The following is a 19,422-nucleotide window of genomic DNA, read 5'->3' on the forward strand; positions in this document are numbered from 1 at the left end:
CCCAATGACATATCTCCATCAGTCATACACAGTTTTTACCTTAAGGGTAGAGACACATGCTCAGATTCGGGGAGATTTAGTCGCCAGGCGATATATCCGCCTCTTCTTCGGGGCGACTAATCTCCCCGAACTGCCTCCCACTGGCTAGAATGTAAATCGCTGGTGGGATGGCACTCGAAACGCTTCGTTTTCCAAAGTCGTCCAAAGTTTCCTCGTGAAGCAACTTCAGGCACTTTGGAAAACGAAGCGCACCGATTGCCATTCGATTTACATTCTAGCCAGCGGGCGGCAGTTCAGGGAGATTAGATGCCCCAAAGAAGAGGAGATTTGTCGCACCAATTACAACTAAATAATACACTTGTAGGTTCAGGAATTAAATTTTATATTGTAGAGTGAAAAAACTACACCATAAAAATCATGGCAGAATCCCTTTAAAGAGGCAGTGCATCATTTCTGCTTCCATATTACCTGCTTGTAGTAAGATCGAATTAGGTTAAAGACAAATCCTCGGTCCATCAGTGACAAGAGATCGTTCAGGAAAAAGGCCAGACTGCTGTTCAGACGCTCGGCTACCTCTGGATCCTGAAAAAGGGACAATGGTGAGAAGAGACACAGGTGGGATAGAGGGGCCAAGAGCCCAGAATCCATGGGAAAGCGACGGCCAATCAGAACTGACCTTGAGGTACCGGCCAGTGATCTCTGAGCACACATTGCACACAAGAGCATTAATGTCATCAACAAATCTTTCTGGGAAGCGCTGCCTCCGGGGGGCGTCCAGCCTTTCGGACATGTGAAGGTGCAGAGTCATGCTCTTAGTCTGTAACAAGCAGAGAGGAAAAAGTCACCCAAACTTCCTTCATCTCACAGGCAGTCTATACCCTCCACGTTGCACTTTACACCACTTCATAACAATACCGAGATCCTCTCACGGCCATTACTCACCATGAGTTGGAAGAAGAACCAAGCTTGACTCATGGCAGCCTCCCGTACAGCAGCGCTACTAACCACCCACTGTAGTACCAGCTCCTCATGCAGTAACTATGGGAGGAGAACAGCTTGAATCACATGGTGTCCAGTGGAGTGGAGAGCAGCACATTTTCCTTTCTGTGTTACCTTGCCATTCAGGCTATTTATGGCCTCCCCCATGTTTGTATCACCCTGCAGTGGGAGGGACAGACTCCATGTCCCATAGTTCCCTCCTGTCTGTGTCACTGTATCACCCTGCAGTGGGAGGGACAGACTCATGTCCCATAGTTCCCTCCTGTCTGTGTCACTGTATCACCCTGCAGTGGGAGGGACAGACTCACGTCCCATAGTTCCCTCCTGTCTGTGTCACTGTATCACCCTGCAGTGGGAGGGACAGACTCATGTCCCATAGTTCCCTCCTGTCTGTGTCACTGTATCACCCTGCAGTGGGAGGGACAGACTCACGTCCCATAGTTCCCTCCTGTCTGTGTCTCACTGTATCACCCTGCAGTGGGAGGGACAGACTCATGTCCCATAGTTCCCTCCTGTCTGTGTCACTGTATCACCCTGCAGTGGGAGGGTCAGACTCATGTCCCATAGTTCCCTCCTGTCTGTGTCACTGTATCACCCTGCAGTGGGAGGGTCAGACTCATGTCCCATAGTTCCCTCCTGTCTGTGTCACTGTATCACCCTGCAGTGGGAGGGACAGACTCATGTCCCATAGTTCCCTCCTGTCTGTGTCACTGTATCACCCTGCAGTGGGAGGGACAGACTCATATCCCATAGTTCCCTCCTGTCTGTGTCACTGTATCACCCTGCAGTGGGAGGGACAGACTCATGTCCCATAGTTCCCTCCTGTCTGTGTCACTGTATCACCCTGCAGTGGGAGGGACAGACTCATGTCCCATAGTTCCCTCCTGTCTGTGTCCTGGAACATAACTATCTAAAGGGGTGGTTCACCTTTAAGTTAACTTTCAGTATGTAATAGAATGGCCAATTCTAAGCAACTTTTCAATTGGCATTCATATTTTTTTATAGTTTTTGAATTATTAGCCTTCTTCTTCTAACTCTTTCCAGCTTTCAAATGGGGGTCACAGACTCCATCTAAAAAACAAATACTCTGTAAGGCTACACGTTTATTATTATTGCTACTATTTATAACTCATCTTTCTATTTAGGCCTCTCCTATTCATAATCCAGTCTCCCATTCAAATTAGTGCATGGTTGCTAGGGTAATTTAGATGCTAGTAACCCGTTTACTGAAATTGCAAACTGGAGAGCTGCTGAATAAAGCTAAATAACTCAAAAACCACAAATAAAAACGAATTGCAAATTGTCTCAGAATATCACTCTTTGCGTCATACTAAAAGTTAATTTTAAAGGTGAACAACCCCTTTAAAATAAATATAATCAAAGTAACAAATAGGTGTTTTAGTTAATGAATGAATGAAGCAGGAGTAATGGGTTAAGTACGAGGGGGAAGAGACATGGTGCATGGCAGGTGGAATAATGTGGGTGCAGTTACAGTAAGTTAGTGGAAGGTGTTGGCGGGTTAAATAGCACTTCATAGTGTAATTGGCTCATATGATATTTGAATGCAAATTAAAAAGTCTTTACAACATTCTCAACACTGGATGGACAACATTATCTGATCTGTGGAGAAACCTCCCCGCACAGTTTGAGCAACTAAAAGGACCCACCACCGACTTCTCCCCGCCACCCTTAGACCCTTTTATACCTTCTTGGCAGTGGGCCGCGGCTGGATAGAGGATGCTCCGCCCTCCATGTAGCTTGATATGCGGTTAGGGCTGCGCTCCATGCCCTGTTACAGGAAATCCAAGATGATATGCATGATGGGAAAGAATGATGGTCAGGGGAGAGTGATGGGAAAAAGATGAAGGACAGAGGCACATGAAGAGGAGAATAGGGCAGAGAGAGAGAGAAAGGAAATATCAGATTTGGAAAGAAAGGAATGATGAAAAGGAACCATACAAACCCCACTTGGGTAATGAATAATCACTGTAACACACTTACCCACTACACACACACACCCATGCTATATCTCTGTACACACAATATACTGCCAATAATACACAAAGGAGAAGGAAGAGAACTGAGCTGACAGTTTGCACACAAAGATTAACTATCGCGAAAATGAAAATTTAATATAAGCTTCAGCATACTGAAATAAGAAACTTTCTAAATACAATCAATTAAATAGTCTGCATCATTTCTGATATAATCAAGTTTATCTTCACTATCCCTCTCTCAGCATCTGTTTCTCTTCATTCTCTCTTCATGTAGTAGTTGTGTGTCAGATATTCATTGACCGTTAGATCCAATATATCTTATAGGGGGGGCTTAAGGTTCACTCAAATAACTGATTCCAGTAAAAATAAAATCTAACAAAATAACTGCCTTTTGTACAAATTCTGCATGTAGAGAGACATGATGTCTGGTGATTTTAATAGAGTGAGCTCTAATACATCTTCTAGGTAAAAATAGCCCCCCTATAAGATATATTGGATCGAACGGTCAATGAATATCTGACACCCAACTCCTGAATGAAGAGAAACAGAAGCTGAGAGAGGAAGAGTTAAGACAAACGTGATTATTTCAGAAACAGTAAAGAATTTTTAATTGATTCCATTTAGAAAGTTTCTTATTTCAGTATGCGGAAGCTCATATTACATTTTTTGCAATAGTTCCCATGTAAACCCCAAAACGGCAGAGCTTGATTTTTAACTGGTGAAACAAAACAGCTCGTTGGTTTAGCTGGTGTAGTACTTCACTGAGGGCTGGGTGTTGAGTCTGGACTGCTGGTGTAGGCAAGGCAGGTGTAGGTGATCCAGCATCCCCAAGGTTACACTATTTACCATTTATTTGTAAAGCATTTCAGTAAATATTTGGGGCTTCCAGAGTTACTGAACTTGGTCCCTCTGGTGCAGCTACACCACAGGGTAGTTAAAGGGACTCTGTCATGATGTCGTTTTTATTTCTAAATGTTACGGTTTACACTGTAAATAATACCCTCTACCATATAAAATGTAATTCCTGAACCAACAGGTGTATTTTTTTTTAGTTTTAATATTGGTGTGTAGGTGCATCTCAGGTCATTTTGCCTGGTCATGTGCTTTCAGAAAGAGCCAGCACTTTAGGATGGAACTGCTTTCTGACAGGCTGTTGTTTCTCCTACTCAATGTAACTGAATGTGTCTCAGCGGGACCTGGATTTTACTATGCACAAAAAAAGTGCTGTTCTCAGATCTACCAGGCAGCTGTTATTTTGTGTTAGGGAGCTGCTGGGAAAGGGAGGGGTTATATCACTCCAAATTGCAGTACAGTAAAGAGTGACTGAAGTTTATCAAAGCACAAATCACATGACTGGGGGCAGCTGGGAAGATGACAATATGTCTAGCCCCATGCCAGATATCATAATTAAATATAAAAAACTCTGTTTGCTCTTTTGAGAAACGGATTTCAGTGCAGAATTCTGCTGGAGCAGCGCTATTAAAAAAAACTTTTTTTCTCATGACTGTATCCCTTTAAAGTCAGCACTTGTACAAAGGCCACGCCATTGTGTTTGGACAGTTTCCGTTGGTAGAAATCATGCAAGTGCCCCATGGGAATGTGCCACAAACAAGGTATCTGCAGATAGTTATAGTACCACTTTATTAGTAGATCCATAAAAATTTAGGGTTCCACGTCACATCTAGAATTAGCTTTTGCTCGCTGCAAGCCAATCTGTGTAGTAGTCCTCCCTCTCATTCCAGCTATTGGCGGGCAGGGAGTCCAATACTGCAGATGGCACGGTTGCAATAGGTGCAAGGGGCATAAATAATTACTAATCCTGCATATTGTGAGGATTCAGTGCCCTATGAATTGACTATAAGAAAAGGTAGACTGTGTTGTAATTATTACAGGAGTGCTACAAGCTCCAGGCTAGTTAGAATTTGGGATACAGTCTGTTCCTGAACCCTAGAGGCAGCTTCTGTGAATGAGGTACTCCCTGTTGAATCGCACAGCATATCCTGCTGTTTCAGATTAAAATATCGTAATCCTTTAATAGGCATTGCCAAGAAATTGATGAGTGATTTGGCTCTACAAGAGAACCTGCCAAAAGGCAGCTCTGTTAAATGAGTTGCATGACATCCATAGTGTAATACCATTTGATAACACCGTGTGGCAGCATTGTTATTTATACCACCAGCAGGTAATGTGGATGCATTGTTAGGGGCATGCATTGAGTTGCACTAGCACATGCAGGGGGCATGCAGAATACTCGTGCTGGGGATTAGGGTGGGAATGGACTAAGGGAACAAAGCGCCACCTGTCGAAGCTCAGTGTTGGAGTTGGGCTGGGTCCGGCGTTGCACAGATTTGGGACCCCCAGGGCCATAAGCAGAATTCACCCAGGAGTGAGAGCGATCAATACCCTGTAAGAAAAATGAAAGCACCCAGGCAGGGAGACAGGTGAGCCAGACACCAGAAGAAAGAAGCAAGGGCAAGAGCACCAAATAAGGAGGAACATTAAAACAGAATCCCCATCAGACAGGGATTAAGGATAAAAAAGGGAATCCATACCAGACAGGAACTATGCATAAGGAACTATGGATAACGAAGGATATTCCTACTAGAGAGGGACTTAGGATAAAGAAGGATATTCCTACTAAAGATAAAGAAGGATATTCCTACTAGAGAGGGACTAAGGATAAACAAGGATATTCCTACTAGAGAGAGACTAAGGATAAAGAAGAATATTCCTACTAGAGAGGGACTTAGGATAAAGAAGGATATTCCTACTAAAGAAAAAGAAGGATATTCCTACTAGACAGGGACTAAGGGTAAGAGAAGGATATTCCTACTAGGCAGGGACTAAAGGTGGCCATAGACGTAACAATTGTGATCTTTCTTGGAAAAGATCTTTCCAAGAAAGATTGTTTGTTTCAATACACACGTGTAGGACTAAATTGTCAAATATCTGACGATTCAGCACTAACAATGGCTGATGTCTTCAAAGACACCCTCTCAAAATTTTCCGTCCAGCCCGATCGGCGAGCCAACCAATATCCAAGTCTTATGCCGATATCGGTCGGCTCTTTTCCCACCATACACGCACCGAACACCATACGCAAATTTGTTTTGTACGATATTATCTGTGCGTCTATGACCACCTTTAGGATAAGAGAAGGATATTCCTACTAGACAAGGACTAAGGACAAGAGAAGGATATTCCTAGTAGGATAAGAGAAGGATATTCCTACAAGACAAGTACTAAGGACAAGAGAAGGATATTCCTAGTAGGATAAGAGAAGGATATTCCTACACGACAAGTACTAAGGATAAGACAAAGATATTCCTACTAGACAGGGATGAAGACTAAAGAAGGGAAACTCAACCGGACTGTACTGTACTATGCTGGAGGGAGAGAAGATTAGAGGACAGAGAGAAATATGAAGGAAAGTGACAATTAGGGTAAGGCCAGACGAGGAGATTCGGGGAGATTTTGTCGCCTGGCGATTTATCGCCACGTCTTTTGCGCGACTCACTGAGGCAACTTTGGGCGACTATTGAAAACGCATGCCGCGTGTGCATTAGCGTAGGCGATTTTTCATTGTAGCCTATGGGGAAAAAACGCTGAGGCAGTTCGGGGAGATAGTCGCACAAAAGACGTGGCGATAAGTCGCCAGGCGACAAAATCTCCCCGAATCTCCTCGTCTGGCCTTACCCTTAAAATAAAATAAAAATAGTTAGATCCAAACAGAACATAAGCCCAGTTATGTACCTTGCCTCCTAAGATCCTCTGCACCTCCTCATCATCTGTAGAGCCAGGAATGCTGGTCAGATCTGGGTTACTATTACTGATGCTTTTGCAGCGGGCAAGTGTATAGCTGCTGGGGCGCCCCGTTGCACGAGACATTGTGGCAGAGTGGAGAGAGGATACAGTAGATGAACTAGAGGCCACTGCAAAGTGAGAAATGGGAAATGTCGGGGAAACATACTTGTGAATAGGGAGAAAAGAGGAGCAAGTGGTGAAGATACTGAAAGTGTCTATCAGGAAGGTCCTACTCACCAGTGTTCAGTTGTGCCGGCATATCACTGGGAAGGTGAAAAGCATAATATAAATAAGAAGCCAGGAGGCTGTTTCTTCCGTGGTGGTCCTGACTCACCTCCACATCACGATGGATGTGGCCCACCAACTTGGCTATCACTTCAAATGCGGCACGGCCCAGGTTTACTGCAGGTACAGAGAGAAAAGGAATGGGGTAGTCAAGACTCAATGATGAAGAGACTGGAAGGAGTGAAGAGTAACATGATAATGGGAGGGTGAGGATAGAAACAGGTATATAATAGTATGGAGTATCTAGATCCGTATTTCATCAGTTGACATATAAGTAGGAATAATTGCAGACCAAGGAATTTGGAGACAATAATAGAACACTACAAGGAAGAGACATAGGATGGCAAGATGGACTGACCAATCTGGCCCCCAATGATAGGGGGTCGCACAATGAGTAGGATGAGCTTGTCCAGCAAGTGATGGCAGAAGCAGACAGCGGGCCCAAGAGCTGCTTGGAGCAAATTCACCATGCTGTTCCGCAATTCTGACTCCACGTTATTTTCAGTGATGATTACGTCCTTCAGCCGGAATGGGAAACTCTGCTCCTCTAGCAACTGCACCAATGTAAAAAACTTGTCCAAGTGGGGGTCCTATGATGACATAGCAAAACTGGTAATTACAAGAGGAGAGATCCCCTGGCAAAAGTAAGATCTAAATACAGGAGAGACAGGAACCTGCTAATGAACATGGCACCCACAGCCTGTATATTCTCTCATGTATTTGTGTGGCTTCTACAAAGCTCTTTTCCTTAGTTACACTGTCTTACATCTTCCTGGTTTCAGTCAGGATGCTACGCAGCAAAGAAGTCATTTAGGAAAGGGAATTCTGGTGCACAAAATCTCCTCCATCTACAGTGGTGTGAAAAACTATTTGCCCCCTTCCTGATTTCTTATTCTTTTGCATGTTTGTCACACTTAAATGTTTCTGCTCATCAAAAACCGTTAACTATTAGTCAAAGATAACATAATTGAACACAAAATGCAGTTTTTAAATGAAGGTTTACGTTATTAAGGGAGAAAAAAAACTCCAAATCTACATGGGCCTGTGTGAAAAAGTGATTGCCCCCTTGTTAAAAAATAACTTAACTGTGGTTTATCACACCTGAGTTCAATTTCAAAGGTTATAAAGCCATTTCTAAAGCTTTGGGACTCCAGCGAACCACAGTGAGAGCCATTATCCACAAATGGCAAAAACATGGAACAGTGGTGAACCTTCCCAGGAGTGGCCGGCCGACCAAAATTACCCCAAGAGTGCAGAGACAACTCATCCGAGAGGCCACAAAAGACCCCAGGACAACATCTAAAGAACTGCAGACCTCACTTGCCTCAATTAAGGTCAGTGTTCACGACTCCACCATAAGAAAGAGACTGGGCAAAAACGGCCTGCATGGCAGATTTCCAAGGCGCAAACCACTTTTAAGCAAAAAGAACATTAAGGCTCGTCTCAATTTTGCTAAAAAACATCTCAATGATTGCCAAGACTTTTGGGAAAATACCTTGTGGACCGACGAGACAAAAGTTGAACTTTTTGGAAGGTGCGCGTCCCGTTACATCTGGCGTAAAAGTAACACAGCATTTCAGAAAAAGAACATCATACCAACAGTAAAATATGGTGGTGGTAGTGTGATGGTCTGGGGTTGTTTTGCTGCTTCAGGACCTGGAAGACTTGCTGTGATAGATGGAACCATGAATTCTACTGTCTACCAAAAAATCCTGAAGGAGAATGTCCGGCCATCTGTTCGTCAGCTCAAGCTGAAGCGATCTTGGGTGCTGCAGCAGGACAATGACCCAAAACACACCAGCAAATCCACCTCTGAATGGCTGAAGAAAAACAAAATGAAGACTTTGGAGTGGCCTAGTCAAAGTCCTGACCTGAATCCTATTGAGATGTTGTGGCATGACCTTAAAAAGGCGGTTCATGCTAGAAAACCCTCAAATAAAGCTGAATTACAACAATTCTGCATAGATGAGTGGGCCAAAATTCCTCCAGAGCGCTGTAAAAGACAAGTTATCGCAAACGCTTGATTGCAGTTATTGCTGCTAAGGGTGGCCCAACCAGTTATTAGGTTCAGGGGACAATTACTTTTTCACACAGGTTTGAAATTCTTTTCTCCCTAAATAATAAAAACCCTCATTTAAAAACTGCATTTTGTGTTTACTTGTGTTATCTTTGACTAATAGTTAAATGTGTTTGATGATCAGAAACATTTTGTGTGACAAACATGCAAAAGAATAAGAAATCAGGAAGGGGGCAAATAGTTTTTCACACCACTGTAGATTAGGGGTCCCAAATTTTTTTTTTACCCATGAACCATTGAACCGAGCAGTGACAACTTTAAATTTCTCATTAAAGTAAATACAGATGTGACAGTTGGCTCACATGACCAGCAGGTGGCACTGCTGTTTAAAGTTCATTTTATTTCCAGTTAGAAAAACCTGCGAAAATCTTAAAAAAAAAACCCAGAAAAAAAATGTAAATTGCAAGATTGCTTAGAAGAGCTCTCTGAGCAATTATACATTTTTGTTTTCAGGGTTTACATTTTTGTATAATAGGGAAAATTAGGAGTGGGCAGGACTACAATACCACAATGGCAGCTTACAGGGAAGCTCTACCTCAAGCAGTGTGTTGGACAGGACTACACAGACTAGAAGTTATCATCCGTGTTTAACAGGGCAGATTGGAATAAAAAATTAACTGTTTTTAGCTATATGAGGAACATATTTTTTTCCAAACAAAGGAAATAACCAGCTATTGCCACCTACAAAGGCAAGACATTTCCTTCCATGTTTCTATATAGATTATACACACTGGAAACTCATTCATTCCCTATTAACCAGCGTGCAGCATTCCTGTCAGAATCCTGGCAGCTGTCGGAGGAGGAGGAGGCTGGAATGTGTAGTTCTACAACAGCTGTTGAGCCGTAACTTTCTTATCCGTAAACTCTAGGCTGCTCCCATCTCACGTGAGGCCATAATTTTCCACTTGCCCTTTTGCATACTTATTTCTCCTCAGCACAGCCTTGCAGGCCTCTGGATTGATCCAGCCAAATAACTGTGACTTCCCCAGGGGAAAGTGTTTTGCTGGCTGTAGGATTTGTTCCCATTCTACAGAAAATCTACTGGTTGGTCCTCTAGGATAATGTCAGTCTCACAAGCCACAATGGCTTAGATGAGCCACAGTGAGGAGAAGGGAGGAACGTTGGTCATTTTTAAGTAGAGCTGAAATCAAAATGGAATGGGGATAGCATGGCATGAACATAGTGCTGTATTTATTGAATGTGCTTGGATGTTATTTGTATGTTATTACCCCCTACATCTTAGGTACTGAGAAATCTGCCAGCTTAGCAGAACACTTTCAGATGCATATGTAGCCTTGAAAGGATAAGTAAAAATAAGTGAATATAAAGTTGATAAGGGTGTTATTCTAAGCACTTTTGCAATGTACATCCATTATTTATTTTTAATTCCAAGATATTAAAAGATACATGGACTGTTATGCACTGGTATGGGAAACAGATATTCGTGGGACAGAGATATCAGAGGACCCTGGAGGGGCTGTTCAGGAGACATGTCCAAGAGATCTCAACATTATGCTCTGATGTTATGGGTCGGACGTACTAACGCTGAAATCAAATATCCCAAAGCAAACAGAGAGTAAATATAAACAACTCCCGGCATCCTATGGAAGTTGTAGTCCACGTCAGCTTGTGGAGGAGGGATAACAATGGGTTCCAGCATGTAATGACAGAGAGAGGAAATGGTTCAGCTGGGAGATACTATAATTAAATAAATCCCCAACAGGAGGCTGACGTCAGTGGGATACTATCTGGAAGCAGCAGCAAAACTTCTGTAATTCCAATCCCAGAATCCCCCGAGATCCTACACTGGAAACTTCATGTTTTATTGCCCATTCTCATACCCACATCAAGCATCTGTCAGCAAGCACAGCACCTCCTACACTGACCTGTGTGTGGACAGAGGAGGCAGCCACCAAATCCACATAGAACACAGGCTTGTGGTTATCCACCCATTTCATTCCTGGGAGCTGGACCTGTTGATTGGAGGAAAAACATTGTAAAAATGGGTTGTACATAATAGATTTGTAAGAGGAGCGTACAGGTTGCAGAGTAAATGGGTTTCTAGAAACATTTGCACCTTGCTGCAGCTTAAAGGGGACCTGTCACTCTAAGAAATAATTCCAAATCAGTTTTCATCATGTTAATTGAGGAAAATAAAATTTACTTACACTACATTTATTATTTACATTGTGTTTCCTTCAGCCTTGGAATTATACGATCACAGTACGCAGGCAGGAGCCATTTTGTGTATACTGTTATTAAGACAAGTTGTGTATCACTTCAAAATCTTGCATGTACACCAGAATGGGGGACCTAATGCCCATACACATTGCCCTACACAATTAAAAAGTGTTAGGAGGGAAGGGGAATGTGGGGAGAGCAGTGACATCCAGGAAGTGCTGAATGTAAAGTGAAAGTAATTGACTGCCCTGCTTCTATGCCTAAGGCACAGAGGAGGGGCAGACAATATTTGATTGACAGCTGAGATATTTAAACACCTTTATAACAGGTATGGATGCTTTAATGATAAAAACAATGCGTCGCGAGTGCCATCCCTGGCGTTTTTTTCATTATAACCTACGGGTGCTCATACAGAAAAATAAAAATGCATTTTTTTAACCAACATCCCACTGCCAGACGTTTCCTGCAAAGTCCAAAGTCCAAGGAGATTTTAATCCGGCACTGTTCTGCACTTCAGGACAGGGCCCAGTGCAGTCACACCCCCTTCTCCAGTTGCAGCTACACCAATGATCCCCTCCCTATTGACCGATATAGAGTGGTGTGTGATGTATAGTGGAAAAATCATTTTTTTGGAAACACAGAAATGGATCTACTCACATCGGGGGTCAGCACCGAGTAACTTGGGGGCAGCTTCTCCACTGATACAGGAAGGGAGAAAGATCCGGTTTGCAATCTGCCATGTTGCATCAGCGGGATCCACTGAAATGAGGCAAAGAAAAACACAGGTTAGCAGGTTCACTTTTAAGTTAACTTTTAGTTTGTTATAGACAGGCCCAGCTTACGCGCATGTGCTCGTGGTGGAGGGGATTGCATTCCGGTGCTAGAGTGCGGAGTGCCAGAGAAATCTGGCCCTGGTTATAGAATGGCTAATTGTAAGCAACTTTTCAGTTGGGCTTCATTGATTTATTACAGCTTTTCTAATGATTTGCCTTTTTCTTCTGACTCTTTCCAGGGGTCACTGAACCCATCTACAAAACAAATGCTCTGTAAAGCTACAGATTTATTGTTATTGCTAATTTTTATTACTATTTCTTTTTATTAAGCTTTATATTTGGGTCCTCTCCTATTCAAATTAATGCAAGGTTGCTAGTAGGGATGCACCAAATTCATTATTTTGGATTTGGCCCGAACCCGCGAATCCTTTGCGAAAGATTCGGCCGAATGCCAAACTGAATTTGCATATGTAAATTAGGAGTGGGAAGGGGAAAACATTTATTACTTCCTTGTTTTGTGACATAAAGTCACGCAAATTTCCCATCCCTCCCCTAACTGGCATATGCAAATTAGGATTCGGATTAAGTTCTTCTGGACAAAAAGATACGGCTGTCGGCTGATTCCAAATCCTGCTGAAAAAGGCAGAATCCCAAACTGAATCCTGGATTCGGTGCATCCTTAGTTGCTAGGGTAATTTGATTACTGAAATTGCAAACTGGAGAGCTGCTGAATAAAAAGATAAATAACTCGAAAACCCACAAATACTAATAAAATGAAAACCAATTGCAAATTGTCTCAGAATATCACCCTCTACATCATACTAACAGTTGCCACCTTTTCTGGAAAAAAATACTGGCCTTCCTATATATTTATCTTTTTTCCCTATTAATAACATTGGGGTCAACCTTCATTTTTACCCGCCAGGCCGGTAAAATACCGGCCAGGTGGCAACCCTACATGTGAACAATCCCTTTTGAAGCTTCTGCCTGTGCTCACTGCTAGGTGATAATCACCATAGGGAACTAAATGTCAGTTAAACTCCAATAGCTGGACTGTTGCAACTTACAATTTAAGGGCTATGGGACTTATGGGGTTTGGGCCTTCATGCTGCTCTCAGGGAGCATGTGTGGGTAAAACTGAATACTATGGATGTACTGAATCCACTATTTGGATTCGGCCGAACCCCTTCACTAAAGATTCGGCTGAATACCGAACCAAATCCGAATTTGCATATGCAAGTTAGGGGTAGGAAGGGGAAAACTTTTTTTACTTCCTTGTTTTGTGACAAAAAGTCACTCAATTTCCCTCCCGCCACTAATTTGCATATGCAAATTAGGATTTGGTTCGGCCGGGCAGAAGGAATCAGCCAAATCCGAATCCTGCTGAAAAAGGCAGAATCCTGGCAGAATTCCAAACCCGAATACTGGATTTGGTGTACTGAATACTGAACTGCATACTGAAACACGGCCATTTTAAGTACCTAAGTCTCTTCCTTAGGCTGGTATGAGGCACTGTGCTCACACACAAGCCATGGGCAGGCATACTTGCTAGTTGAGATTAGCCAATAAATGGACAAGGCTGTGCATTTTCCTCACACACTTCTATCAGTTTCAGTCAGAACCTGCATTATTTCCTGTCAGGTGATCAGTAACAACAGAACATCACAAAATGGCCACTCAAGGCAAACTATGTGAAAAGCAACTATTAATATGCATATAGTCATCTGATATTATTCTTTGATAGGCCATTTATTAGGGGAGAAGGGTTTAGGCATATTTAGGGCACTCACCGTATACCCTGCCGGAGTCTCCACGGCAGTGGTCTGATTGGGCCTGCAGCTAACATGGTAGAAGGTGAAGAGAAGGTGATGGTTTTCTGTCAGATTCCCTGGAATTTTCATTTTGAATTCTTCGTAGAAATCAGGAGACCTGAAGTGTGACGAGATAAGGTTGAATACTGGGAATAAGAGTTGAAAATTAAAAAGAAAGGGGTTTAGGGCTTTGGAGGCCTGGTAATGTGACTTACTTGTTGTGATAGACAACAGGTGTGTAAGCGTCACTGGAGAACTCACTGCAGCTCGATTTGCCAAATATTACCTGTAACCAAACATATGACTTACATTAACTGATGGGGCGCGTCTCTGTCTATTTCCTAAACAAGGAAAAGCTCCCCTCTCACTCCTACACTCACCGACAATGCCTGATTGGGGTCCTCTCCAGCCATGAACTGAACTTTCACAGCAATGTTCCTCACCGATCCCTGCCGACTGCTGAAGTTCAGGCTCCGAGGGTACACAAATAGCAGATTCCTGTTAATAAAGAGTAGGCTTGAAATCACTTTGTACAACATGAATTCAACAGAGAGAGTTCTATCAGGCATTGTGTCAGTTGATGATTATATAAATGTGTTCCTCCCACTGCAGGGTGATACAGTGACACAGACAGGAGGGAACTATGGGACATGAGTCTGTCCCTCCCACTGCAGGGTGATACAGTGACACAGACAGGAGGGAACTATGGGACATGAGTCTGTCCCTCCCACTGCAGGGTGATACAGTGACACAGACAGGAGGGAACTATGGGACATGAGTCTGTCCCTCCCACTGCAGGGTGATACAGTGACACAGACAGGAGGGAACTATGGGACATGAGTCTGTCCCTCCCACTGCAGGGTGATACAGTGACACAGACAGGAGGGAACTATGGGACATGAGTCTGTCCCTCCCACTGCAGGGTGATACAGTGACACAGACAGGAGGGAACTATGGGACATGAGTCTGTCCCTCCCACTGCAGGGTGATACAGTGACACAGACAGGAGGGAACTATGGGACATGAGTCTGTCCCTCCCACTGCAGGGTGATACAGTGACACAGACAGGAGGGAACTATGGGACATGAGTCTGTCCCTCCCACTGCAGGGTGATACAGTGACACAGACAGGAGGGAACTATGGGACATGAGTCTGTCCCTCCCACTGCAGGGTGATACAGTGACACAGACAGGAGGGAACTATGGGACATGAGTCTGTCCCTCCCACTGCAGGGTGATACGGTGACACAGACAGGAGGGAACTATGGGACATGGAGTTTGTCCCTCCCACTACAGGGTGATACAGTGACACAGACAGGAGGGAACTATGGGACATGAGTCTGTCCCTCCCACTGCAGGGTGATACAGTGACACAGACAGGATGGAACTATGGGACATGAGTCTGTCCCTCCCACTGCAGGGTGATACAGTGACACAGACAGGAGGGAACTATGGGACACGAGTCTGTCCCTCCCACTGCAGGGTGATACAGTGACACAGACAGGAGGGAACTATGGGACATGAGTCTGTCCCTCCCACTGCAGGGTGATACGGTGACACAGACAGGAGGGAACTATGGGACATGGAGTTTGTCCCTCCCACTACAGGGTGATACAGTGACACAGACAGGAGGGAACTATGGGACATGAGTCTGTCCCTCCCACTGCAGGGTGATACAGTGACACAGACAGGAGGGAACTATGGGACATGAGTCTGTCCCTCCCACTGCAGGGTGATCTTGAGCTAGAGGCAGATGTAACTGGGGGGATGGTGTTAGAGTGTCACAGAATGGAGAAGAAGTCAGTGGAATATGAGACAGGGGAAGTAGGTGCCACCTATTGTTCTATCCCCTAATGAGGAAGGAATCTGATATCTAATAGAGAAGAAACAAAGTTGTTGGGTTTGAAAAAAGAGATGCACAGAAACCCCTCATCAATGGGGGATTGAATTGAGGGTCTATTACAGGCAACAGCCTGGGGGTCCACACTAAGTAATCTAACCAGAGCCTTTGTTACCTTCCCACCCAGCCTTGGGGCAGACGATAAATACAAACCAGACACAGAGGGGAGAGTGTCACTTTATCCCACCCCTGACACTTATTAACCCTTGAATCACTGTTACATAGCTCATGTGCATGCAATATAATAAGTGCAAGGCATCTGTCCAACACTCTCCAAACTCTCACACCCCCTAATGTTGCCTAACAAACAAACCCAGCTCGGCAGTTTCACTTTATATCTAATATACATGCAGTGTTTTCTACATGCTCTCCAACACACGGCTTTACTATCCACAGGGACTGCAGCAGGAGGAGGGAGTTGGCTGCCAACCCATAGGACATAATGGGCATAACAATATCAGCCAATAGGAAGGTAGCAGACATCATTACCTCTGTGTAACCTTGGAAAAGGGTCACCTGTGTTTACCGTGCAGTGACCGCAGACATGAGAGGGGCAAAGTGACTGAACTGGAGTAACAGTGTGACTTGTGCTTATACAGAGTGGGGGGGGGGGCAGGGACTCAATAATAATAATGATCTGTTATACAGATAGTTAGAATCTCAGCTGCCATAAAGCAGGACAGGACTGCGGTTTACACTTGAGCTCAGATAGGATCTATGAAGCCACTGGTATAGAATGCACTGTTATACAGATAGCTAGAATCTCAGCCATAAAGCAGGAAAGGACTGTTGCTTACAATGGAGATCAGATAGGATCTGTGCAGCCACTGGGACAGAATGCTCTGTTATACAGATAGCTAGAATCTCAGCCATAAAGCAGGACAGGACTGTTGCTTACAATGGGTATCAGATAGGGATTTTTATTAAAAAATATGAACAATAACAATAAACAAAATCAAAATGTCATAACAAACAAATCAAAACATACAACAGATACATATTCAAAAATCCATAGTTTTTTCCCATGAAAAATCTATCCCCCTCCACAATTTATTGTTTTCTTTATTGATATTTATTTCTTTCAATTTTATCAGGTATAATTCTTTCAAAATCTTTTTGGTTGTCAAATCTATAGATCCTTCTTCTCGCCCAAAAGTTTTACCACATCTCCTCATCCATAAGAAATATCGAACAACTGATAAAATAACAAAGAGGGTCTCTTTATCCAGAGGATGGTCATTAGTTACAATTCCATAGGCTCTTTCCCCGTAAGTGTTTCTACAGAAATTATTGATTCCCAAAGTTGTTAAAACTTGATCATAAAGGGCTTTTGAGACTGAACATTCTAATAAAAAATGATCTACTGTTTCTTCTTTTCCACAGTCCCAGGGGCATAAACTATTTACTGCACTTAGATAACTTAAATTTCCCCTTACAAATAACTTCCCCTGTAGGGCCAACCATGCGTTATCAAACATTTTTTCTGGGAGTCTTTTTCCATTCAAAAACTTAATGCATTCCCCCATGACTTTTACAGGGCAATCTTTTGGACTCAAAGAGACAACAAAAAAGGAGCTTAGCACTTGTTCATACAACTGTTTTCTTGATAAGGTTTCAATATCATTGAAACCTAAACCCCACTTTTTCAACAATTTTAAACCTAACGCAATATGTTGCGGAAAACCACCCCCCCTGATCCGGACCCCCTTCACTCTACCGCCCTCCACCCAGTCTCTGATAAAAGGCGAAACCCAGGATCTGACACAGTTTTCCCACAGAGAACACGTCCTTTGACCCAGATTCCCAAAATTGAATTTAAGAAAAATGGTGCCAAAGAAGGCAATTGGACAAACCATCCCTAGACCTCCCTCTTTCTTCTGTAGGAATGTTACCCCTCTTTTTACCGGGTTTAGCCTACTCCCCCAGAGCATCTGGAAAAACAAACTGTAAACCCGAGCATAGAGAGATTCTGGCAAGGGAAACACATAAGCAACAAAAAGAAACAATGGGATCAAAAAGGTCTTGATCAGATTAACCCTTTCTCTATAGGTCAGCTTCCAAGATCTCCAACGCTGAACTTTTGCCAAACCAGCATCCACTTTCTCTTCCCAATTTAATCTGCTATTATCATCCCTTCCAAATTTTACTCCCAAGATTTTAACCTGCTCTGGGGCCACTGGGAAATTTCCGGCCTGAAAATCCGGTTCCCCTCCTAGAGTCCAAAAAGCTTCCGACTTTTCATGATTAACTGAGGATCCAGAGGCCCTTGAGTAGCTTCTGATGCAATCAGTGATCACCTCAACCTCCGCCTGCTTAGAAATGACCACTGACACATCATCCGCGTAGGCTACAAACCTGAGTGGCTGCCCGCCGGGCACACAGACCCCCTCCATGCCCTTCTCCTCCAGCATCCTCAGGAAGGGATCCAGAGCAAATACATAGAGAAGAGGACTCAGAGGGCAGCCCTGCCGCACCCCGGCCCCAACATCAAAGGTTTCACCTTGCCAGCCATTAATCAGTGGGAAGCTTTTTGCCCCTTCATACAAAATCCTTAACCAACTAATGAATTTGCCTGGGATGCCGTATTTAGACAAAACAGCCCATAGATAGTCATGGTTAACCTTATCAAAAGCTTTCGTTTGATCCAAAGACAACAGGTATTTGCCCCAACCATGAGCTTTGCATGACTCCAAGGCTTCCCTTAAAGTAAGGAGGGCCCCAAAGATGCTCCGCCCCTTCACCGTGCAGAACTGACAGGACGATAATAAAGTGCCAGAAAACAAAATCAAACGTGAAAAAAGAATCCTCGCCAGAATCTTTCTGTCAGAATTGAGAAGGGCAATTGGCCTCCAGTTCTCAACCTTCTCATCATCCTTCCTCTTTGACAGCAAAATTAAAGAAGAACACCTCATTGACTCAGGCATACCCCTCTCCAAACATTCATTAAAGATCTTAACTAACACCGGGACTAACAGCGATTTAAAGGTCTTATAAAACTCTGCTGTTAGCCCATCAGGCCCTGGAGCTTTCTTGTTGTGCATTTTATCAATCGCACCCGCCACCTCTTCCTCCTCAATATTTGCTGTCAATGGGGAAAAGTCCAAATTTACTGTATCAGGTCCTGGGGTCGCCTTTAAAAAGTTTTCAGTCCTTTCCCTCTCCAAAGTTTTACTTCTGAACAGATCAGCATAGTACGACCTTACAACCCCGAGGATACCCTCCCTGGATTTCTGTATAACTCCCTCGGAGTCAATAAGGCCAGTCACCTGCTTTTTCTTAAAGGTCTCTCTACAATTCTGAAAAGGATCAGGGGAGTTTTTTGCCCCAAAATCTCTCTCCAGAATCATAGAGTCCTTGCGACTGTACTGATGCTGCCTAATCAGATATTTCAACCGGGCAATTTTTTCCCCCACCACCCCAGCCGAAATTAAGGTTTCCAACTTCTTCCTCAGAGACTGGTATGTTTTTGATCTTAAACCCTCCCGTTTAACAGATAGTTTTGTGAAGAAAGTTCGGATTTCTTTTTTTGCTTCCTCCCACCAGTGTACCACAGAATCAAAGAAAAAGAATTTTGACCACAAGGCTTCAAAAAACAC

The 19,422-nt window shown here is 43.6% G+C and overlaps 1 protein-coding gene across 6 annotated transcripts in view; it reads right to left on the bottom strand.

The window, feature by feature from the left end:
- The window catches only part of LOC108705243 (dedicator of cytokinesis protein 6), a 75,846-nt gene that overhangs the window by 21,854 nt on the left and 34,570 nt on the right, over positions 1-19,422 (bottom strand). For 3 of the 6 annotated variants that reach the window (XM_018242041.2, XM_018242043.2, XM_018242040.2), the window contains exons 15-27: positions 14,308-14,425; positions 14,143-14,213; positions 13,907-14,045; positions 12,001-12,102; positions 11,049-11,135; positions 7,444-7,675; positions 7,038-7,202; positions 6,750-6,928; positions 5,296-5,400; positions 2,705-2,788; positions 943-1,038; positions 677-817; positions 469-582 (exon numbers count right to left, since the gene is read on the bottom strand). In XM_018242041.2, the coding sequence (XP_018097530.1) occupies positions 469-582; positions 677-817; positions 943-1,038; positions 2,705-2,788; positions 5,296-5,400; positions 6,750-6,928; positions 7,038-7,202; positions 7,444-7,675; positions 11,049-11,135; positions 12,001-12,102; positions 13,907-14,045; positions 14,143-14,213; positions 14,308-14,425 (1,633 nt within the window). Of the gene's footprint in view, positions 1-468; positions 583-676; positions 818-942; positions 1,039-2,704; positions 2,789-4,620; positions 5,401-6,749; positions 6,929-7,037; positions 7,203-7,443; positions 7,676-11,048; positions 11,136-12,000; positions 12,103-13,906; positions 14,046-14,142; positions 14,214-14,307; positions 14,426-19,422 lie in introns of those variants that run through there. The other 3 variants (XM_041587255.1, XM_018242044.2, XM_018242045.2) reach the window with 3 other exon arrangements.

This window comes from Xenopus laevis, chromosome 3L (genome assembly GCF_017654675.1).
Source record: "Xenopus laevis strain J_2021 chromosome 3L, Xenopus_laevis_v10.1, whole genome shotgun sequence".
Taxonomy (NCBI): Eukaryota; Metazoa; Chordata; class Amphibia; order Anura; family Pipidae; genus Xenopus; species Xenopus laevis.